General features: G+C 46.3%; 1 protein-coding gene across 2 annotated transcripts in view; it reads right to left on the reverse strand.

Annotated features, from left to right (window-relative positions):
- Positions 1-24,784, reverse strand: part of COL4A6 (collagen type IV alpha 6 chain) — an 847,824-nt gene that overhangs the window by 114,706 nt on the left and 708,334 nt on the right. For both annotated transcript variants that reach the window (XM_085608162.1, XM_085608161.1), the window contains 2 exons: positions 13,340-13,512; positions 1,135-1,198 (listed from right to left, as the gene is read on the reverse strand). In XM_085608162.1, the coding sequence (XP_085464288.1) occupies positions 1,135-1,198; positions 13,340-13,512 (237 nt within the window). The remainder of the gene's footprint in view (positions 1-1,134; positions 1,199-13,339; positions 13,513-24,784) is intronic.

Genomic DNA, 24,784 nt, shown 5'->3' on the forward strand with positions numbered 1-24,784 from the left:
CAAGTCTGAGTCGCAAAGCATTTTCTGTGAATGATTTCCAAGATTGGGGCAGGCTTACTCACTGCGTACTATCAGAAACCTTATGTTAACCTTTACTACTCTTTCAAATTCATGAGAAAGTCACACTTAAACTTGGAGTAATACACAGACTCCATGAATGTCATTTAGGGGTCGCCAGGGGTTGCAGCTGCGACCCCTGGCTTGCCGCCGGCGACCCCAGCACTGTGCCTGCGACCCCCTGACCTCGGAAGACAGTAGCTAACTTGGAAAATAATCATTTGTTGTTCCAAGTGGAGTAGATCGTCGCCGAGCCTCCTGCTGCCCCTGAGCTCGTGGAGAGAGTAAGAAACAAATACAGGAGAGAGGAAGAGAGGTAAAGTAAGAGGCTCAGAGGCGAAATGAGTGAGAATAACGAAAGGAAGAAGACACTACAGAGAGGAGGGTAAGAGATCAAGAGACAAACACAGGAGGATGTATGTCTGAGAGAGACAAAGAGGGATGAAAGAGACACCAATAATACTGCGACACAGACAAGTAAAAAAGGACAGATAAGGAAGTAGGAGAGGTGGGAGAAAGGTGAAAAAGAGACAAAACAGGTAAGAAAGGAGATCAGTGAGAGGGAAAAACATGGATTATAAGATCAGTGAGAAAGATACCGCTAAGATAAACAGGAGGGGTGAACAAGCGTCAACAACAACTTAGAAAGACGGCACAGATAATAGAAAAGTTAGACAGATCACAAACAGCTGAGGGGAGGATGACAGTGTGTCAAAAGTCATATGACATCATTTCCTGTGTCGTAATTGGAGTCAAAACATTTGATGTCACTTCCGCCACCCCAGGCATTTTGTAGAATCGATGCCCATGACTGGCTCATAGAAAATAATTTGAGAATCAGGCCCTTTTGTTGATGGAAAAACATTGTTTGTTGCCAAATTCTTCACCATTTAAAACCACTCCAAGTTTTATTTACTGTCCCTTTCCCTGGAGGGGCACGTGGTGTCTTAAAATATTACAGTCACAAATATTTGCCATCCCAATAAAATCAAACACATCAGCAAAACATATATATTTTTTCTCAATGAAAATGATACCATCACTAAATGTAACAAATAAACAAAATTAATTTCCTACCCTTCACTCCGGGAGAACCTTCATTTCCTGGAAAACCTGGAATTCCAGGAAAACCGGGATTACCCTAAGAAGCAGAATGATTTTGGTTATCACAATATGTTCTAAAATATACTAAAACTTGTGTTCACAACCAATCTTCTGTGTACATAAATTATTATATTTAGGAAACAAAGCAATAACACGATTCACACAAAGAATTCGCACTGAATTACAGAAAACCATTTTTGTTAACTGTAACCTTATATGCCTTATATGCTTTTTTGAAGGAGTTTTAATGTTAAAAATCCTAAAAAACACAAGGAACATTTCATAAAACATTTCAATACATTTGTTTGGATGTGGATTAAGACACCTGAATTCTGAATAAATGTTGCATCTTACTTTATAGGTCTTCAGCAAAATTTAGAGCTCACCACTAGTAAGAGCACCCGTCAAGATCAGCATCTAATTTAACACTATTCCAGTGTAGATATTTACGTGTGATAGGGCTAATAAACTATTGTAGCATTACGGGTTCCGCCAGCTGCGGCCGGTCCATTGGGGCTGAGGGGCCACCCCCCCACCCCCCAACCTTTTGCCCCTCACAAACCGTGTATGTCAGGCTGAACAAAGGTCAGCCTGACAGACATTGTTCATTTTCAGCTCAGGCAGCCAGGAGTCAGGCATGCGCTAAATGTGCAGGCTCTTGGCTGCCTGAGCTGAACTTTGCTGGGCTGAGGAAGTCACAGCTCCTGTGGACGTGACCTCCACAGCTCAGCAAAGGTCCCGAGTCCCTGCCCTCAGTGGCGAGGGTTAACGTATTCGAGTGCCTTGAACCTGGGCACGGCAGTTTTAAGCTCCGAAGAGCCCAGGGTTGAGTGTCAATCAGTGACACTTCATCACAGAGTGGGGTAGGGTCAGCAGTCTCACTGACTCAATCCCACTCTGCGATGACGTTGAGACTGCTGCCTTCCCTCATTGGCTAACCTTAGGTCAGCCAATGAGGGAAGGCAGCCGCAGTCCCAAGCCTCCTGGGACCTCCGTGGCAGAGCTGCAGGTAAGTGTGTGTGTTTATTTTACAGTAATGTTTGGTGCATGCGTGTATGTATGAATGTTTGTCAATGAGTGTTATGAATGGATGTGTTTGTGTGTGCCCGCGTGTGAATGCATGGCTGTAAGTGTGCATGTGTGCGTGTGCATGTGTGTCCCATCTGCCTGCCTCTTTCCTAAAATTACCGGCTGCCTCTGGGTTCCACACATATAGTCCCCGGCATTGGACTACCCAGTTTGGTAAACAGTCATAATTTCTAAAAAAAAAAAATATCGACTGGACAGAATATCGAGTTTTTATTATAGAATGGACAGAATATCCAATTGCCAAAATATAGTGGTGAAGAATATCGAAAATCAGGTAAGAAGAACAAGTTACTTACCTTCGGTAACGCTTTTTCTGGTGGATACAGTATCTGCCTGTGGATTCCTCACCTTGTGAATATCCCCTGCGCCAGCAACATTCGGAAACTTTTGTAGCAGTCCACGCCGATGAGGTCGAAGACGACGTCACAGAGACAGGGCTCCGCTCGCGACTCCGCTGACGTCACCGGCTCCATAAGAAGACCTCGGCGTGATGACGTCAGTTCCGCCCTTTTTTCCCGTGCCTTCGAGGCACACGGACGGACTGACAGCAATATATACACAGTATACACAGTACATAATATACAAGCAACACACACAGTGTGGAGAATAAATAGAAAGGCAAAAGAAATAACACACTGCCTTTGACAATAACAAATACATTTTGAAACACCATCATATACTGAAGGTATACAAGGGTGGACAACGGGGAGGCGGGTGGGTCAGTGAGGAATCCACAGGCAGATACTGTATCCACCAGAAAAAGCGTTACCGAAGGTAAGTAACTTGTTCTTCTGATGGATACATCTGCCAGTGGATTCCTCACCTTGTGAATAGATTCCCACAGCAGTCCCACTCCCGGAGGAGGGTGTCCACCCTTCTATACCAGAAGGTCCTGAAGGACGTAACGAGCAACGTGTCCGTCCCTCCTCACCTCAGAGTCTAAACAATAATGTTTTGCGAAAGTGTGGAGAGAGGCCCAAGTTGCCGCCCTACAAATGTCCTCCACAGGAACACCCCAAGACAAAGCAGAAGTGGAAGACTTAGCTCTAGTACAATGGGCCCTTAAACCCTCTGGAGGTTCCTTACCAGCCAAAGAGTAGCATATCTTGATGCACAAGACAATCCATCTGGAAAGGGTGCGCTTGTGCACCGCTCTGCCTTTCCTGCAGCCAACAAAGCCCATGAAGAGCTGGTCATCAACTCTAAAGTCTTTTGTCCTGTCCAGGTAGAAGCTCACCGCCCTCTTAGGGTCCAAACGGTGAAGTCTCTCCTCCTCCTTGGAAGGGTGAGGGGGAGGATAGAAGGTAGGAAGGGTAATGGACTGCCCCAGATGGAAGGGAGTTACCACCTTAGGCAGAAATGCAGCCCTGGTCCTGAATACCATTCTTTCAGCATGAATGGTCAAAAACGGGGGTTTTGAACTTAGAGCTTGAAGCTCACTTACCCTCCTTGCCGAGGTGATTGCAATGAGAAAAACTGTCTTAAAAGACAACAGTCTCAAAGGACACTTGTGTAGGGGCTCGAAGGGAGAACCCATAAGATAAGTCAAGACAAGGTTTAAGTCCCATTGAGGCACAATAAAGGGAGTAGGAGAAAACCTGTTTGTAAGGCCCTTTAGAAATCGTAGAACAATAGGTGATTTGAACAACGACGGCTGATCTGGCAAACAAAGGAAAGCCGACAAAGCCGATAAATATCTCTTAACAGTAGCCACAGCAAATCCTTGCTGAGCAAGAGAAAGGGCAAACTGCAGAATGTCAGATAAACGAGCCCTCAAAGGATCAACTGACTTCTCTCCACACCAGATTACAAATTTAGACCACCTATAGGAATAGATAGTTTTGGTGGAATGACGTCTGGCAGACAAAATTACATCTACCACATCAGGCGGGAGAGAAAAAGAACTCAGGTTGCCCCGTTCAATCTCCAGGCATGAAGGTGTAAGCTCTGGAGGTGGGAGTGTAGAACCTGCCCCTCCGATTGCGAGAGGAGGTCTGCCCTCAGAGGGAGACGGAGCGGAGGGCACGAGGAGAGGTGGAGAAGATCTGTGTACCACACCCTTCTTGGCCAATCCGGGGCGATCAATATAACTTGGGCTCGGTCTTGGCGAATCTTCCTCAGAACCCGAGGAATCAAGGGTATGGGAGGAAACGCGTAAAGGAGTCGTGATCCCCAACTAAACTGAAACGCGTCCCCCAACGCCCCCTGCATCGGAAACTGGAGACTGCAGAATGACGGGCAGTGCGCGTTCTCGCGGGTGGCGAATAGGTCTATCCGAGGAGTCCCCCACGTCCGAAAAACGTGACAAACCACCTCCGGATGGAGCCTCCACTCGTGGTTGGCGGAGAACGGCCGACTGAGACTGTCCGCACGTACGTTCAGCACCCCGGCCAGATGATTTGCCATCAGACAAATCTGATGGTTCTGAGCCCAGGACCATAGACGCAGAGCCTCTCTGCAGAGACAAAGAGACCCCACTCCTCCCTGCTTGTTGACATACCACATCGCGGTAGTGTTGTCCGTCAGGACTTGAACAGACTGACCGCGAAGGGAAGGGAGGAAGGCTTTGAGTGCCAAACGAATCGCCCGCAATTCCAGAAGGTTGATGTGAAGCAACCTTTCCTCTGGAGACCAAAGTCCTTTGATCTCCAGATCCCCCAGATGCGCACCCCACCCTAAAGTGGATGCATCCGTTATCACTGTGGCCACCGATGGAGGTAGATGGAAGGGCTTTCCTTGGGACAGATTGCCCTCCACGCTCCACCAAGACAGATCCGCCGCAGCTTCTCCGGAGATCCTCACAGACTACCTGAGATCTCCCTTGTGCTGATACCACTGCCTGCGGAGGCACCACTGGAGCGCCCTCATGTGCCAGCGTGCATGGTATACCAACAGAATGCAGGAAGCAAACAGACCGAGCAGACGAAGGACCTTCAGAATTGGAACGACCGCTCCATTGCAAAATAAAGGAATAATTTCCTGTATGTCGAGAATCCTTTGAGGAGGAGGGAATGCTCGACACACAGTAGTGTCCAGTACCGCACCTATGAACAGGTTGCGCTGAGAGGGCACCAGGTGAGATTTGGGCATGTTTATCGAGAAGCCCAATTTGAACAACAGCTGAGTTGTATCCTGCAGATGATGTAGCACCTTCTCTGCTGACTCCGCTTTGATCAGCCAGTCGTCCAGATAGTGGAAACGGAAATCCTGACCTTCTGAGATGGGCTGCCACCACTGCCATCACCTTCGTGAAGACACGGGGTGCAGTAGTAAGACCAAACGGAAGGACCGCAAACTGATAATGTTGCGATCCTATTGTAAACCGGAGATACTTCCTGTGCGACTTCAGGATGGGGATGTGGAAATACGCATCCTGCAAGTCGATCAACACCATCCAGTCCTCCTGATTCAGCACTTGAAGAACCTGTGCAAGGGTGAGCATCTTGAACTTCTCTTGCTTCAGATAAAGATTCAAGATCCTGAGGTCCAATATCGGACGCAATCTGCCGTCCTTTTTCGGAATCAGGAAATACCGGGAGTAGCATCCCTGACCCCTCTCCTGCTCCGGAACCACCTCTATCGCACCTTTCTGTAGTAACTTCAGGACTTCCTCCTGTAGGAGAAGACGGTGGTTCTCTGAGCAAGCCCCTTGACAAGGAGGGTAATTTGGAGGGAATTCCCGAAAGGGAAGGGCGTACCCATTTTCTACAAGATCTAGAACCCAAAGATCTGTAGTAACAGATTCCCAATCTGGTAGAAAATGGGTAAGCCGGCCCCCCACAGGACCAGCATGATCCAGAATGGCGGATCTAGGGCTGCTTTGCGGTGGTGGGAGGGGCTGAGGAAGAGGAAGAAGAGGAGGAGGAGAGCTGACGGCCACTTGTGCGACCCCTGATCCTGCCCCTGTATCCCTTATACAGAGAGCTCTGCTGTTGTTGCTGCTGTTGCTGCTGGGTCTGCCTGTAGGAACGAAAGGTCACCCTTCCGAAGCCCCTATATCTTTTAAACGACCCTCTAGACTGGGATTGAAGGCCCAAAGACTTAGCCGTAGCCTTGCTTTCTTTAAAACGTTTAAGAGCAGCATCAGCCTTTTTACCAAAAAGTCCAGAGCCATCAAATGGCAAGTCCAGCAACGTTGACTGCACATCAGTGGAAAACTCTGAAGACTTGAGCCACGCACCCCTCCTAGTGGCAACAGAAGACCCCATGACTCTTGCCATCAAATCCGCCGTGTCCAGACCACTCTGTATCACCTGGCGTGCTGCAGCCTGGGCATCCGTCAAAACCTCATTAAAGCCAACTCTATCCTCCTCAGATACCTTTGGAGCCAGTTTTTTTGCAGAATCCATGATCGCATGAATATAGCGTCCCAAAAGGCAAGTGGCATTTGTAGATTTAAGTGCAATACTGGCCGATGAAAAGACCTTCTTGGCCGACTGATCTAGTTTTTTAGCCTCCCTGTCACTCGGGACCTGAGGAAACACACCCTTAGATTTCCCTGAACAAGCAGCCTGAATCACCAGGCACTCAGGCGAGGGATGTGATGTTAAAAACTCTGGGTCCCCTGGAGCCGCCCTATACCTTCTGGCAACTGTCTTGCAAACTGCGGGAGCAGAAAAAGGCTTACGCCACACCTCCATCACAGGATCTATAATAGCCTCATTAAAAGGCAACAATGGCTCTGAAACCGTAGTAGGAGAATGCAGTACCTCTGTTAGAATGTTAGATTTAAATTCAGTTGTAGGCAACTGCAGATCCAACAGCTCAGCTGCCTTCCTTATGACTGCATGATATGGAGCCACATCCTTTGATGGTTAATCCGAAGGTGGAGTAATTTCCCACTCAGGAGATAAATCCAAGCCACTGGCCTCCTTAAGTTCTTCAAAAACGTCCTCTGACTCTACAAGCTCTCCTTCTTCTGCCTCTTCCAAAAGGTACCTTTGTTCATCAAGCACCCTTTGAGCCTCTCTCCTAGACCGGATTCGAACAACCGGCGTCGGCGTCGGCGGCGCCGTGATCGAATCCGACGGCGCTGGTACCGGCGTCAAACGTGGATCCACAGGAGCAGCAGGCGTCGAGCGAGGTCGAGCCGGTGAAGAAGGAAGCGGCGTCGATGTTCTCGGCGCCGGTAGATGCCAAGACGGCGCCGCCGGGAAAAATGGCATGAAAGGGGCCTGCGGATATGCTTGAGGCACTCCCAGACTGAACGCCATAGGACCCATGGGACCCGAAGGTGAACCAGTGGAGTACATGGCTCTTGAAAATACCCCATACATCGCATTTAAATAATGCGAGGGGTCCTGACCTGGTCCAGGGAACGCAGGGTACTGATCAGGCATCACCAGACTCGGGCAAACCGGCGCCGATGATGGAATTTGCGGCGTCAAAGGCTCACCCGGTACTGGAAGCTCCTCAACCAGAGCCGGGGGTGGAACCGGCGTCGGAGATGGAGCCGGCGCCGGAGATGTAGCCGGAGCCGGAGAATGAACCGTTGAATCCACTGGAGAAGAAGGACCAGCAGGTGAATCCGGAACGGGTGAAGGAGACACAGAGTCCTTACGGCGTCGAGTAGGTGACCTCGACTTCGGAGCCGTACTCTTGTCAGAGTGACGTTGAGAAGAATGTCTCCTCTTCTTTTTGTGCTTCTTGGATCTTGAAGCATGCCCCGAATTCGACTTCGACCGTGACCTGGTTCTCGACTTCCTCCTTCCTCTCTCCTCTCGCAATGAAGAGTTTCGCCTCCCTATCCTTGAGAGCTTTGGAGCTCATCTTGCGACAGCAAGTGCATCCATCCACATCATGGTCTGAAGACAAACACCATACACAGTCGTCATGTGGATCCGTGATCGACATATGTTTTCCACATTCACGACAGGGCTTGAACCCCGATTTCTTTGTCGACATTCTCACGAAAAAAAAACAGAGAAATCCAGAAGAAACACAAAGTAACAGGGAAGCTACAGATAGAGATTCCTGAAATCCGCTGGCGTCGACGGCGCGGAAAAAAGGGAACAGACGTCATCACGCCAACGAGGTCTTCTTATGGGGCCGGTGACGTCAGCGGAGTCGCGAACTGAGCCGTGTCTCTGTGATGTCGTCTTCGACCTCATCGGTGTGGACTGCTACAAAATTTTCTGAATGTTGCTGGCGCAGGGGATATTCACAAGGTGAGGAATCCACTGGCAGATGTATCCATTAGAAATATCGATTTACATAATATAGAAGTAAGTAATATCGACAGTCATAATATAATTGCTAAAAATATCCAACTTTTTTAAAGTGTTTTAAGTGTTAGTATATGTGTTAAAAGTATGTATTAATTTTGGAATGTATGTTTGAATATTTATAAAGTAATGAATTTTATGTTATTTAATTTTTGTGTAATTTAATTCCGTAGCAGGTTGTGGGTTTATAGGGGATTAGGGTGGGAAGTAATTTAATTATATTACATTAAGGGGCCGATTCCGATCCTGTATTTTTTTTTCTCGTACGACTCGTATCCGTATTTTTTTACGTACAAATCGTACAAGTACCGTAAAAACGGTGAAGTACGATTCGTACGGGAAAAATACATACGAATCGCCTCAGGAAAAGTCTATGAGACGTCCCCGGACAGTTTTACGTACGAGTCGTAAAACTGAAGTCCGAGCGCACAAGTCCGATCCATACCGGCAATCCGAATGCACAAGCGTATGGAAAACGCCCCGTACGGAGCGAACTGTGTACGACCCCTACCCCGGGTACACTTGTGCCCGGGGTACGAGTCGTACGGCCCCCCCACCCCAGCCCCGTATGTATGCACCGTACTCCCACCCCAGCCCCGTATGTACACGCCATACCCCCAGCCCCGTATGTACGCGGCGTACCCCATTCCCGTATGTACGCACCGTACCCCCAGCCCCGTATGTACGCGCCGTACCCCCACCCCAGCCCCGTATGTACGCGCCGTACCCCCAGCCCCGTATGTACGTGCCGTACATACGGGGCTGGGGGTACGGCGCTTACATACGGGGCTGGGGGTACGGCGCGTACATACGGTTGCTGGGGGTACGGCGCGTACATACGGGGCTGGGGGTACGGCGCTTACATACAAGGCTGGGGGTACGGCACGTACATACGGGGCTGGGGGTACGGCGCATACATACGGGACTGGGGTGGGGGTACGGCACGTACATACAGGGCTGGGGGGTACGCCTGGGGTACGGTGCGTACATGCGCGGGTGGGGGGTACGCCTGGGGTACGGTCCGTACATACGGGGGGTGGGGGGTACGGTCTGTACATACGGGGGTGGGGGGTACGGTCCGTACATATGCAATGTTGGGGTACGCACCGTACATGAAGACACGTACAATGTGGGTGATGGTGTGTACGTCGCGTAGCGGGCCCCCTTTTCCTCGTGCATCACAGCGTACTTAGCTTTTCGGCACTTTTTGGCTCCCGTAAAAATATAGCCGTGCGGAGTGCTGTGGATACGAATCGTACTTGCTGGTCCGTAAAACGCTGCCTGACTGCGTACGTGCTGTCCAGGATCGGAATTGTATGTATTTTTTAGCCGAACGGTGTTTTTTACGATTCGTACGGAAATGGTATTTCTGTACGAATCGTACTTGCTGGTTTGTACGGTGGAATTCCCGGGTATGAGTCGTATGTAGAAAACGCTCCGTACGACCATTTGTACCCGGGTTTTACAGGATCGGAATCGGCCCCCAGGTGCCGTGTAGTTCCTATATTACCCATACAGGACCTGCACATTCGGATAACAAACTGTGGGTTTGGTGGCAGACTGACTCTGAGCACCCCCACCGAGAAACGTTAGCCTGTTTGCATTAGCTAGCTCACAGTGCCACTAGTGTCTCTTCTTATGGGGGACAGAATAGTTTCATGCAACCTTAGAACATGACAACCCTGGTGCCACTAATGTCTCCTCTTATCAGGGACAGAATAGTTTCATGCAACCTTAGAACATGACAACCCTGATCCCTCAGGATCGTGGAAACAATGTACTACTTTTCGCTCAGTCACTCGTGCTCATTTATTCGGTCTCGGAGAGTTACACAGAAGAAACCGTCGGGCGTGTTACAATAAGTATTTATTGCACAGTTGTCCTAGTGTGAAATAGATGTGCTGCAACAACCGTTAGACAGGAGCAGATATATATAATCAGCAGTACAGTGAGTATAAATGGATAGTACATTTCTCCCAACCACTTAGAGGATAAATCAGTAGTAATTTGATCCACCATTAATGCACAATTTAATTATATACCTCTCAAACGCTGCATGCTTAACTATAATTTTTTCCAGAAATATTGGCAGCTAGAAAGACATTACAGAAACCTTATTCACTGTGGGTTGAGAGCCATGCAACACAAAGGGAAAGGTGGAGGTACGACACCACACACCTTCCGCAAAAATCAGGTTAAGCACTTCAAAGTGCAATGGTCAAAAGTATCAAGTCAATTTTGGTCCCTCATCCCAGGTCGCCAATGATGAAGCATGCCACAACTTGTGGATGAGGCTTCTTCATCCAATCCAACTGGCATTCTAGGATTAAGATATATCCTCTTGTGATCCCAAGTGGGTGGTTCTTTCAATATTTGTTTCATTATTGTCTTGGTAGGGACCAAAATTGGTTTGAATCTGTTGGACATCGCACTGTGATGTGATTACCCAATTAAAGGTAGCCAGACATTGTTGTTTTAGGAGAGCCAGCATTGTGGTTTTGGAGGCTAGCAATTGTGGGTTTGGAGTAATCCAGAAGAAGAGCATTTTGCCTAATGAAAGCTTCAGAAGAGGACAAATAAAATGTGTTTAGTTGGAAAGGCACAGCAGGCCAAAGTATACTGATATTATCCGAAGCAGGCATTGACAAGTACATTGCATGCCCTGTCTAGACTTTCCTTCAGCTTTTTGACATTTGTAATTTATGGACTTGTAGAAAATCTGTTTTGGTAGCAGATGGCAGACAGGGGGTCCTGATACACTGTAATGTAGATATATTATATATAATATGTATATATATATAGATACACTGGGCAACTGGTGGAATCACTTTTTTGGAAAAAGCAAGACCATTTTCCTACGTAAGGAGAGAGCCTATTGTTTCACACGAGCATGTGAGAGATGGTGGTGGTAGAGGATGTATGGCCTAGTATAGAGGAGCACTGAGATGCACTGGAGAGGTATACACATCATGAAGAGATGAAGGGGCGGTTCAATTGTTCATGAAATGAGTCATGGTGGTTTGTAAGTAAAGGCCCTTGTATCTAGTGCATTCCAGATTGAGTGCCGTGAAGCTCTCCACAAGGATATTTGGAGAGCAATGTTATCAGCACACCTAAGGAAAGAGAGCCACTCTGCCATTTAAAAAAGGAGACTGCTTTGAACTTTTTCCAGTTGTTTAGGATTCGTTTGCAGGCTAGAGTAAGCATTAAATCCAGGAGGAACCGATCATTGTCCTCCCTGAGTTGGGGATCCAAGAGGCCCAGTAAAATGTATGCGAACTCTCTTGTGGGGAGAATCTTTAGGGTATATGCGATGTAGTCAAAAATCTTAGCCCAATAGTCATTGGAGCATGGGTAGGTGGCGCATCAACTCTATCTCAGCTCCAAGATCAAACCTGTCTATGACATCACTAAGTCATATGAGGTGACATCCCAGCTCATTGATGTCAGTTTCTTTAAATTCTGCAAGATTCAATGAGGATCTGGAGTTGCTCTCCTTAGAAAAGTTCCTTCTCAAATGATAGCACTGCAATGTTTTAAGGATATCTCCCCTGAAAATATCAGGGTTTATAACCTATCATTCCTGTCAGAACAAAGTATCAAACTTCGACCCTCACAATCTCCATCTTCTCTTTGGGACCCAAACGTGACTGCAATTCATGTGCAACATTTATCAGAATAATTGATACCTTTTCTTCTATTCTTCCTTGTATCTCTCAAATTAATGTTGTTTTTGTCTCTGTCTTTGCTAGCCCTCCTGTATGCCTTTGTATACCCACCCTCTTCTCACTCTTTAGTATGACAATTCTATATAAAAACTCAGAATCAATAAAGTCTACTCCAAGAATAAAATCGAATATAGGTTGGGAGATAGCATTATTCGTTTGCTCATGAGTTAGTGGACAATGTGGCTTTTCATTTCCTTGAGTAATTTAGCTATATCAATTACACCAACTGTCCCCTATCAACACTGGCTTCTTGTTAAATTTCTGACACAGGAAAACATTAATTCCTTTTAATGTACAGTTTGGGGTCTACTTTACAACCAATTCTTCTTAATATGCCAGGATCAACGGGTCTTTCACACACCAAAAAGAAGGGGTCACTTAGGGTTTGAGAGAACGAGAGCCCTGCCAAAAACTGGCTGGGTTTTTGCTCTATGAAACCTACAATTCTCTTACCTTAGTTTGCTAGCCTGTTGGAAATCTAAAACCTGGCAGCTATGCCGTCACAGAATCATCAGGTTAATGTGTTGTAGGACCTGCCCTAAGTTCAGCAGATCTTCCAACACCTTTTTACATCCTGAGACCACCATGCTAGGACTCTGACGTGCAGGGAGATAACTTGCTGCATATCAAAGCTATTGTTTTTTGTAGTTCACAAAAAAACTGTTGGGGTTTATTTGTGAAATAAAAAAAAAATGCAGATAGGCCGGAATAACATCTCTCATCAAGCAATCTTTGACAAGCAGAAGGGCATCTCAAAATGAGGCAGACAATAATTCACTAGGCAAGTAGAAGGCAGCAGCTTCTGCTGTGCAAGTGGGCTGGCCGGCTCACCACCAATCTTATCAACTTTTTTTATAGTAGCACCTTTGAATTACTGTAGAGATCTGGAGAGCTCTATATCAGGATGCCTAAAATGCACCAAGAAGCCAGTTCTTCAAAAGCCAGTGTGAGGCCTACATTTTCCTGCATGGCCTAGTAGTTTATGGTGGCATTCACAGAATGATAAAACAAGGCTATCGGCCAATCGGTGATATTCAACTAATGTTTTCAAAGTAGTTAGATTACCAAAAACATATTTTGAGGTGGGAAGTGATTGTGCTAACTAAAGAGAAGAATAAAACAGCAGTGTATATTTACAGGCTCTCCAGGCATCCCAGGGAATCCAATGATGCCAATATCTCCTTTGGGTCCTGCAAAACCTTGACGTCCGACTGCACCAGGAGGACCTGGTTCTCCCGGCATTCCTCTCTCTCTGCCTGGAATCCCTGGCATGCCGGGGAGGCCAGACACTCCCGGCTGTCCTTGCTCACCTAGAATTAAGTAAAACAACAATAGGTTACATTTATGCAAATTAATATCATGTTAAAAAGAAAACAATCAGAAATATCATAACGATTTTGGAGGCCTGGGCCAAACCTATTTTGGGGACCGCTGTTCACAACAACTTTGAATTTATGATCCATTTTCAGCTAAAACACACCCATTGATCAGACCTTAGAAGTTAAGTAATTGTAAAAGAGAGAAGAAAATTCATAGGCAATTGCTTAATTAAAACCAGCACCTTTAACATTCCTCCTTTTCTCGAGGTACCCTCGCACTGCCTTGACCCACAGTTCGGGCTGGACTGTTCCCATGAGGCACAGAGTCAAGACTGATTTGCATATGGCCATGTCTGAACTGGGGTGGCGTAGTGGGCAAAAGAACGATGAATTTAACCCAGATCTCTTGACTGGGGGAGAATGTCTGCATTGTCAGCATTCCGTCCATCATTTGTTTGTTGTAACGCTTTTCGCCCTAAGTGGGATGGGTATGCCCAGACGTGGGTCCCGTGCTCACTACGCCACAGGAGTCAAGCTATTCTGGCTGATGACGGCTGATAGCCAGAAACCGGTCCTAGGATGCTTGATTCCGGTCCAGGGAAGACATGGCTTGGCAGTTCGGGCTGGACTGTTCCCATGAGGCACAGGGTCAAGACTGATTTGCATATGGCCATGTCTGAACTGGGGTGGCGTAGTGGGCAAAAGAACGATGGATTTAACCCAGATCTCTTGACTGGGGGAGAATGTCTGCATTGTCAGCATTCCGTCCATCATTTGTTTGTTGTAACGCTTTTCGCCCTAAGTGGGATGGGTATGCCCAGACGTGGGTCCCGTGCTCACTACGCCACAGGAGTCAAGCTATCCTGGCTGATGACGGCTGATAGCCAGAAACCGGTCCTAGGATGCTTGATTCCGGTCCAGGGAAGACATGGCTTGGCAGTTCGGGCTGGACTGTTCCCATGAGGCACAGGGTCAAGACTGATTTGCATATGGCCATGTCTGAACTGGGGTGGCGTAGTGGGCAAAAGAACGATGGATTTAACCCAGAACTCTTGACTGGGGGAGAATGTCTGCATTGTCAGCATTCCGTCCATCATTTGTTTGTTGTAACGCTTTTGACCCACATACAGCACACAGATTGGCAAGAAAGTGGACAATGAGCCAGCCTTGTATGAGGCTGTGGTATACATGCCAGCATTGTATTACCAAAAGAGGTTATTACAGCTTCAGTATTCGGATAAATTAATGAGGGCCCTGTACTGATCAAATAACAAGATCCTCCTTTAAAAGGTGGAGCCCTGGGCCAGAGCCCACTTAGCCTAGGCCTTAAAACATCTCTGAACTTAATGAAATGTCACCCTCGCACACTAGAGGAACATCTACTGAACAGTACTGGGATGTCGAGACTGAACATATCTGGGGAGCAGATCTGTGTGGCTACTGATTGCGTTCTAAGGTTGGAGAGAAGGAGAATGCTGCTGAAAAGCTAATACACATTTTAATTTTATTACATTTACCATACAGCACTGTAAAATATGGATACAAAATATTTTAGGAATCACATAAAATATGAGTATTCAGATTTTCTATATGACACTAGTCTATATGATGATGCAAGTTTTTAGAGCGCACAGATGCTCCTACGAGTGTCCCGGCACTAGTCTAGCCTCAAATCAACTAATATAGGGTGAAAAGCTATGTTTTTAGTGTATTTTTAAAAATGTGCTCAGAGCTCTCCTGCCTCAAAGCAGGGGGAGTTTATTCTATTCAACAGTGCCCAGAAAGGAGAGTGCCCACTAGTCCTTACACTGTTAACTCTCGGCACAACTTTTAAGGCCTGCTTCGAGGTTCGGAGATTCTTAGAAGGGTAGCAGAAAAGGACTCTACAAGACAAGTAGCTTGGGCCAATGTTATTTAAAGCACGGAAAGTCAGCAACACGGTCTTGATCAGAATTATCTTCTGAACAGGGAGCCAGTGCAAACAAGAAAGATGATTAGAGGTTTTGGTTCTCCAAAGAAGATTCAACAAAAGTCATGCTGCAGCATTCTGTACCACTTGAAGCTTACAGATGGCATAGTCTGGGAGTCCAAGATACAAAGCGTTGGCATAATCTAACCAAGGAGTAATGAGCACCTGAATAACAGTTTTCCTAGCAGAAAAAGACTGAAAAAACTGAAACCTTTTCAGTACCTGCAGGAGTCCAAAACACATTCAAGCCACTGAACTAATCTGCAGTTGGAAAACTCCTAAGTTCTTGGGTACCTCTGTATGAGAAACTGGGGTGGGGGGTGTGGGGCTCCAACCAGCCAGCATGCTGGCCAGTTGTCGGTGTTACACAACAGCTGTTTCTAATACATCCAAGCAAAGACAGCAGCACAAGCAAACACAGCAGTCAGACAAGGCTTGATTGAATCAGGGGCAAGATCCTCGTGACTCTCGAGGATCTGGGCATCATCTGCATATGATATGATCATGGCCTAGAAAGAGTCTACCAAAAAGGGAAGAGGGTAAGATAGCTATTGAACATAGTAGGGCTAATGGCAGAGCCCTGAGGCACCCCAATTGAAATTGCCTTTTTGTCAAATGCACAGGTAGAAGCCATAACTTCCGTTCTCTCTTATCCAAAAAGGAGGCCATCCACTTAAGTGCCATCCCCTTTACTCCAATACTCAGGAGGCGGTCAAAAAGAGAGAGATGACGTGCTGTGCTAAAGGCTGCTGATAGAACTGACAAAATCAGCACAGCCTTGCCACAATATCGTATAGTTTTTTACTTGTCGGTGTAGTTTTGCAGCTTGAAGACTTTTTGGATTCAATATGCTGTGCATTATTCTGCCATCTAGTTGTTGGGTCCGGAATTGTAGTCTTTTTTTTCTTTTTTTTTTTGTGGCCAAGGTGGGCGTCGACATACTACCATTTGGTGTCCTTTGTGACGTTGACGCGCTTCCTCCGGAAGCTCCCACCTTTGGTCGCCATCTTTGGATTCTTTTTTTCCCTTTTTTTGTGCTTCTTTTCTTTTCCTTTTATCTTTTAAAGTCTTTCTCCAATTTTAATTCCTTTCCTCCTGTCTCATCTTTCTCGCGGAGGAGGGTGGGTTCGCTAGTGAATCCAGAAAGTCTTCAAGCTGCAAAACTACAACGACAGGTAAGAAACTACAAGTTTTGCAGTGTGGATCTTTTTGGATTCACTATGCTGTGCATAGACTTTGTAGTGGTTCGTCCTTATTGTGGTGGCTGGGTTGAAGATGAGCTCTGGTTACTGAATATGTGTTGTAAGACTTTCTGTCCCACTTGCACTTCCTTGTTCATTTGGACATCTACACAGTAGTGCTTAGTGAACGTGTGCACTGAAGACCATGTTGCAGCTTGGCAAATGTCTTCAATTGTTGCTCCTTTCTTCCTTGTTGAGTGAGCATGAGCTGCTCCTTGTAACAGTTGTCCTGCTTGTTTGAGGCAGAGTTGTATGGTTTGTGCAATCCACCGTGCAATGGTATTTTTGGTAACTGGTCGTCCCAAACAACTGCTGGCAAAGGAAACAAAGAACTGCTTTGTCTTTCTGCACTCCTTTGTTCTTTCTATATAGTGCATTACAGCCTTCCTGGCGTCTAGTGTGTGTAGCGCCCTTCTGTGCTTGTGGCTGGTTTTTGGAAAAAACTAGGTATTTGAATTGTTTGATTGATGTGGAACCGTGACACCACCTTTGGCATGAAGTGTGAGTCCGGTCTCATTACAATCCTATCATTGTGTATTTGCAGGTAGGGTATTTGAAGTGTTAGCGCTTGCAATTCACTTACTCTTCGTAGTGACGTGATAGCCACTAAGAAGGCTGTCTTTCGCGTGAGCATGTGCAGTGTAGCCTTGTAAATAGGCTCTAATCGTGCCTTTATCAATTGAGTTAGCACTACGTTGAGGTTCCATGCTGGTGCTGGCATGCTGTTTGGGGGTGCGATTCTCTTTGCCCCTTCTAGAAATCTCTTAACTACTTGGGAGGTGAAGAAACATTTCCCTGTTTCTCCTCTTGTGTAAGCCACTATCGCCGCTAAGTGCACTCTTAGGGATGTGTAGCTTAGTTTATTTTGTAGTAGATGCGTTAAGTATTTTAGTACTGTTGATTCCTTTGTGATTCTCTTTTGTAGCTTCTCCCTAATGCACCATTCGGAGAATCTATTCCACTTTGCTACGTAGCACTTTCTTGTGGTAGGTTTTCATGCCTCCCTGAGCACTGCCATTGTGCTTGCTGGTAGTTTGAGGTGTGCAAACTCTAGGTCCTCGGGAGCCAAGCTGCTAGGCTGAGGCTCTCTGGCTCTGGGTGTAGCACCCTTCCATTCTGCATTGTTAACAGGTCCCTTCTTTTTGGGAATCTGTGCAATGGTGCTTGTGCCATTTTCACTATTTGTGAGAACCAGGACTGTCTGGCCCACTGAGGTGCTATCAGTATTAGCATCATGTTGCTGATCCTACACTTGCTGAGTACCCTGTGTATCAGTGGTATCGGGGGAAAAGCGTATGCAAATGTCCTTGAACAACTTATCCATAGCGCATTCCCTTGTGACCGAAGGTCTGGTTGTCTGGATGCGAAGTGTTGCCATTTTGCATTTTGGTGTGTTGCAAATAGGTCTATTTGCGGTGTATCCCACTTCCAGAATACTTTTTGTATTTCCTGTTGGTTGATCTCCCATTCGTGGGATGCTGACGTCTGCCTGCTGAGTCTGTCTGCTTCCACATTGTCCTTCCCTGGGAGATGTATTGCTAGTAGGTCTACTTTTAGTGGGATGGCCCATGTCCATATTTCCTGTGCTAGCCTTGATAGTGCTACTGATTGTGTTCCTCCTTGTTTGTTGATGTAGAACATGGTGGTTGTGTTGTCTGTGTGGATTAACACCCTGTTTCCGTACAGCTCCTTCTGAAAGGCTTTTAAGGCTAGGAACACAGTTTTTAGTTCTATTTAGTTGATGTGCTTGACCGCATCCTGCTGCGACCATAACCCCCTCATCTTGAGTTTGTTCATGTGCGCGCCCCACCCCAGCTGGGAGGCGTCTGTTGTGATGGTCACTGTCGAAGTTGGTTGTGTGAATGGTTTCCCCTGTGATATGTTTTCCTTGTTCCACCACGCTATTTCCTGATGCACTGCGTGAGTGACAACCACTAGATTTTCCCAACTCGCTGTTGCCTGTGACCATTGCTGCTGTATCCATTCCTGGAACGGTCTCATGTGGAGTAGAATATTCGGGACCAGGTGTATGCATGACGCCATCATTCCCATTAGCATGCTCACCGTCCTTGCCCCTTGCGGTACAGACGTATTTCCTTCAGTATTGCCAAAGTTCTCTGTGCTGGAGAACACTTTGCCTTGTATAGTGTTGATCTCTGCCCCTAAGAATATCTTCACCTGTTCCGGCTCTATTGACGACTTTCCCCAATGGATTGAAAACCCCAGTTGGATTAGTGTGTGTATCACCTGCTGGATGTGTTGCTTGCATTGGCTGTAGGAGCTTGCTTTCATGAGCCAGTCGTCGAGGTAGGGGTATACATGTATTCCCCGCCTTCTTAGGTGCGCTGCTACTGCTGCTAGGCATTTTGTAAACACCCTTGGAGCTGATTTGAGCCCGAATACAAGCAATGTGAACTGGTAGTGAGTCTTGCTGATCACAAATCTTAGTAGGCGTTTGTGTCCTTTGTTGATGGGGATGTGTAAGTGCGCGTCCTTTAAGTCTATGGTTGCCATGTAATCCCCATCCTGTACCTGGGGTATTACTTCTTGCAGAGATGTCATTTTGAATCGTTGTGTCCTTATGAACTTGTTTAAGAACCTTAGGTCCAGGATAGGCCTTAGTGTTTCGTCCACTTTTGGTACGAGGAAGCAGTTGGAATAAACTCCCTTGTTTCTTTCCTTGTATGGTACTATCTCTATTGCCTTCTTGTTGAGCAGTTCTTGCGCCTCTAGTAGCAAGAGTGAGAGCTCTGTTGCCGAGTGCACCTTGCTGTTTGGCTTCTTGTTTGGAGGTTGTTTTAGTAGTTCTATACAGTAGCCGTATTTTATTACGTTTAGTATCCATTTGTCTGTTGTCACCTTCTTCTATTCCTGGAGGAAATTCCTTATTCTGCCTCCTACTGGTGTTATATGTTCGGTGAACTGTTTGTTTTGTGAAATCTGTTCCCGGACTTTTTCTCTCTTTTGATGCCCCCCTAGAGGTGTTATCTAGGTGGGCGTATGCCTTTCGGCGTAGTCACTTGGAGGCTGGTAGTTGCCCTCCTCTCCGTGCCTGTCCTCGTCCGTTTGAGCGTCCTCGAAAGGACTGGCCCCGTGGCTGGTACTGCCAGTTCTGCTGCTGCTGTCACTGCTGCTGTTGGCCCTGGTTGTTTCCCTGATAACCTTGTTGGAAGATCTGGTGCGAGGTACACGGTTGTTTGCCTCCCCTACCATTTGGCCTTCTTGAGGGTGTACTCCTTCTCATACCTCTGAACTGCAGTGCTACCTTGCAGTTTCGTTGTCTTTTTTGAGTTGACTTAACTTCTCGTCAATTGGTTCCAAAAAGTTGAAGGGCGTGTTCAGGATGTTGTTCTTGAAGCCCGAAATCCTAAGCCATGCGTACCTTCTCTCTGTCACCCCAATCATCATCTGCCTGCTCGACCTCTCCGCTGCGTCTAAGGTCGACTTTAAACATGTGTTCGCCATGTTTTTTCCTTCTTCTACCAGGTGGGTTGCCCTTTGTTGGTCCTGCTACGGTAGGTGCTTCAGGAGTTGCCCTCCCAGGGTTGGTATGCATGTCTGTTGATTAGGGCGTTGGAGTTGGCAATGCGCCATTGAATTGCCGCGCTCGGTTCTATTTTTCTTTCTTTGAGGTCCATTCTCCTACTCTCCTTGTCAGGAGGTGGGCCGGCATTTGTGGGCACATTGGCCCTTTTCCTCGCTGTTGCAGTAATTATTAAATCAGCTGGCACTGATCCCTGAATGTATGCAGGGTCCTTTGAGGAGTGCTTGTATTTCTTTTCTGTTCTCTGGGTCACAGATTTACATACAGCAGGCTCCCTGAAAGCCTCTCTGCCCTGGTCCAGCACACTAGGGAGCATGGGCAGGAATTGACTCCTTGTTTGTGTAGGTAAGAGAGTCTCCAGGAGAAAGCAAGCTTGGGCTTCTCCTCCTCCAATTTTACCCCATATATCTGTGCAGCATTCTTGACCACCATATTATAGATCCCTATATCGTCTGGTGGTGAAGGCCTCGAAGGGTATGTGTCTATTCCTTCTTCCGGCATTTCGGCATCAGGTCATGCCAATCTAAGTCTTGCGCCTTCGAGGACGTCGAGTCCTGGTAGGTTAGCTGTTCCTCCTCGCCTTCTCCCTCGAAGTAATACAGGGCCTCTTCCTCCTGTTCTTCGACCGGTTCAGGCGTTTTTGGAGGTTCAGGGTCTTAGAAGCCCTTTTCGGCTGCGGGCTTCAGCGGGATCGTGTACTGAGTCATCTTGTCGTTGAAGTCCTTCTTCCGATGCAGGATGCTCGCCATTTCGGCCTCGAGCCTCCTTTTCTTCCTTTCCGTCTCGGCAGCTTGATCGGTGTCGAGAGTTTGAGCGCTTCTTTTCGAGGTCGTCGAAGTAGTTGTTGACCCTTCTTTTCTCTGCGTCAAGGAGTCCTTTTCGGGAGGCTTCCTTCGCCAACCTTGATTTTTCGTGGGTCTTCGCCATCTGGCAGTCTGCTGGGCTGTTTGTCCCTGGGTGCAGTTGTTTTCGTAGAGTGTTTCGACGGCAATGTTCCCTTCGAGGACTTTGCCTCACTCTTTCGAGTGTCTGTCGAGTGTTTGGGGGTCGTCGACTCTCTTACCTCCTTCGACGTTTTATTATGGACTTCAACAACAGTGTAGTCCTCTGGTCCTTCGGCGATGTTGTCCTCCTCCCCACTGGAGAGGTCCAAGTCTCGGAGCGATGGAGGTGGCCCCTGCATGGTGTTCTTCACCCTTCCCTGCCTCTCTCTTACTCTGAGGGTCTTGGGTGTGAACGCCGAGCATGTGTTGCAGTCCTCAATATTGTGGTCGAGCGGCAGGCAGAGGTTCTAGACCGGATGCTGGTCCTTCTGGGCGTATTTGTGGTGGCAATTGGGGCAAAACTTGAAAGGAGTCTTGTCAATTCCTACACTCAGGGAGCCCCCTGTGTGCGCATTCTAATGTGAACGTTGAGGTCTGTCGAGAAAATCTTCTCCTTCGTAGTCCCGGCTACCTGGCTTGTAGTCGGGTGTGATGAAAACCTTCGATTTTGTCGATTTTTCCCATTTCTGTCGATTCCTTTTTCCAAAAACTCTGGAACTCCTCGATAACGATCCAGACCCAACGGTGGGAAAAAGAATCTAAAGATGGCGAACAAAGGTGGGAGCTTCCGGAGGAAGCGCGTCGACGTCATGAAGGACACCAAATGGTGGTATGTCGATGCCCACCTGGGCCACGAAAAAAAAAAAAAAAAAGAGAAAAAAAGACTACAATTCCAGACCCAACCACTTGATGGCGGAATAATGCACAGCATAGTGAATCCAGAAAGATTCACGCTGCAAAACTAACATAAATTTAATTTTCTCCAAAAGGGCAATCTCAGTACTCCGGCTCTGCGTAAAGCCTGACTGACTAGGATGCAGGAGATGGTTGGTCTCCACCCAGGAGATGCCTATTAATACATTTCTCCCAAATTTTAGACAATGCAGGGCTTCTTAATATGTGGAATAATTTTAGACTGTTTCCAGCCTGTGGGGACTACTGCCTGCACAAGAGGCTCGTTAAGCACTTTTTTATCAGTGAATTGATCACATCTGGTGCTATAATTAGCAGACTAACGGGGCAAGGGTTTGCTGGCGAGCCAGATTTAAGGCTCTGGATGGCTGTTAGAGACTCCTCCAAAGAAAAGCAGTTAAAAGAGTCCAGGGAGCAATCCACCTCCATGGCCACTACCTAAGTAAGGTGAAGGCTGCTGGGATCCCTAATGGACTCTGCTAGGCTGCTTTGAAAAGAAGAAGGCTAAATTATTGCACCATTCTAAGCAGGGTAATACATCTCTAAAGCAAGGAATACGGGTCATAAATTTGTTCACTATCTTATGGAATGGATGCCTAGGCATTTCCTAATAATAGTTTTTGTAATTTTATTTTTTATATTTTTTTATTGATTCAATCCATGTCACAAACATATAGCACAGTAATTATAATCAGAGCTAACAAGATTATCAATAAGTACAATTGACAATCATAAGATAAATTCGAAAGGGAAGTAGCAACTAGACAAATTATAATTATATTGTCATTAAACACCCTAAATCAATTATCTATTTCACATACTGTATCATAGACTCCCATATCTGAATCCCAAGTTTTCGCCGTTTAGCTGATTTTACAGCATACAAACTGTATTACATATTAAAGACATGATAACATTTTCCCCGCCACATCTCAAATGTGGGACCTCTCTTTGAAGCCAACAAAGACGAGCCACCGCAACAGCAATAAATATTTAAATGTGTACATTGGTTGCTCATCTGAGCCATTCCCCATATCCCTAATAACATCATTGCCTTCGTTATTGATATAGAAATACCTGTGGCTTCTTGCAGAAACAGTGCTATTTGTTGCTTTAATTACGAAAATGCAGTACATTAAAAAAAAATATGCACACTATCTGCACGATCGCAATGACATCTAAAACATTTACCATCATTGTTCCCACCCCACTTCATCATACTTTCAGGTGTGTGATATAAATCAAAAATAGTCTTAAAATGCTGCGTTTGTAAAGTCGATGATAGCAGTATTTTTCCTGCTATATCTATGGAAGTCTGCATCACCTCTCCCTCAATCCCTAAGCGTGCAATCCATTTAAGGTCATAAGCAGGTAAATCATCCATATGAGATTCGATTAGCATATCATATACTACCCCTATCTTGGCCTTCCTTCTAATAGCCTCTACCATTGGTAGCATTGCAATTCCCTCATACAGGTGATGTCTAACAAGATAATCACGCAGTTGCAGGTGCTTAAAAAAATCATGATGTTGAAGCTGATCGTTCTCAACTAATTCCGCAAATGAGCATATCGCCCCACTCTTGTATAAGTCACCTAAATATCCAATCCCCTGCATCTTCCAGCACAGCATCATAAAATCCCAAAATATTTCCGAAAACCTGACAGCTGAGTGGGGTGTAATAGTTAATTTGTGGAATATTCAGCCACTTACATACCCTTTCCAAGCCTTATAAACAGCAATCATAATCTTAAACCTAGTTTTTTTTTTTTAAAGTAGCTTGGCTCGTAAAATGTCAATAGCACGTTTCTAGCTTCTTCCCATAGTATTAATTGATATACTGAAGGCGCTTCTGCCTCTATCGCATCTTCCCCTGTCAATAATATACGTATATTTTGCAGTATACAGACATAATAGTAAAAACAAACAGTTGGAACAGACCAACCTCTCCTATCTAGCGGTAGCATCATATATTTAAGAGCTCTCCTAGCTTTACGTTGGCCCCAAATAAATCTATCACATATAGGTTGAAGCCCTTGCAGCGGTTTATGTGTTAATTCTAATGGCACTGCTCTAAAGTAATAGAGTACTTTAGGAAGGACAGTCATTTTTAAAACATTCCGTCTCCCAACTAACGTCAGATGCAAACACACTAGACGTTCTAGCTGCTGCTTAACCGCTACGGTAATAGTACCCCAATTAACCTCAATAAGTTCTTGTAGGGACATTCTGAATTGTATACCAAGATATCGAGTTTCATCAGTTACACGACTCTCCCCTGGACAAGCCCGATGTGTACATACTATCTGAGTTTTGGCCGCATTAACTTTGCATCCCGACACCGCCCCAAATTCATCAGCCAACTTTTCTATTTCCCTTATGGCCTGTGCAGGATCAGCAGAAGCGACAACTATATGATCCGCATATGCTAGAACACGTGTCTGGTAGAGCCTGCATTCCATTGACTTTATCATACTGCTTTGTTCTAGCATCTGCACAAATGGGGCAATATATAGCGCGAAGAGTAATGGGGAGCAGGGACATCCCTGCCTTGTTCCCATGTTAATACAAACTTGCTGGGATTCCCTCCCTATAACACAGATTCTAGCACTCGGAGATTTATACATACTTTTAATCGACTTAAAAAAATCTGGCCCAAACCCCATTCTGCACAAAATACCCCACAAAAAAGCCCAAGATACATGATCGAACGCCTTCTCTGCGTCGAGGAATATTAAGCCTAGCTTTTTATGATACACATTAGCAAAATCA

The sequence above is a fragment of the Triturus cristatus genome, chromosome 5_2 (genome assembly GCF_964204655.1).
Source record: "Triturus cristatus chromosome 5_2, aTriCri1.1, whole genome shotgun sequence".
NCBI classification, from domain to species: Eukaryota; Metazoa; Chordata; class Amphibia; order Caudata; family Salamandridae; genus Triturus; species Triturus cristatus.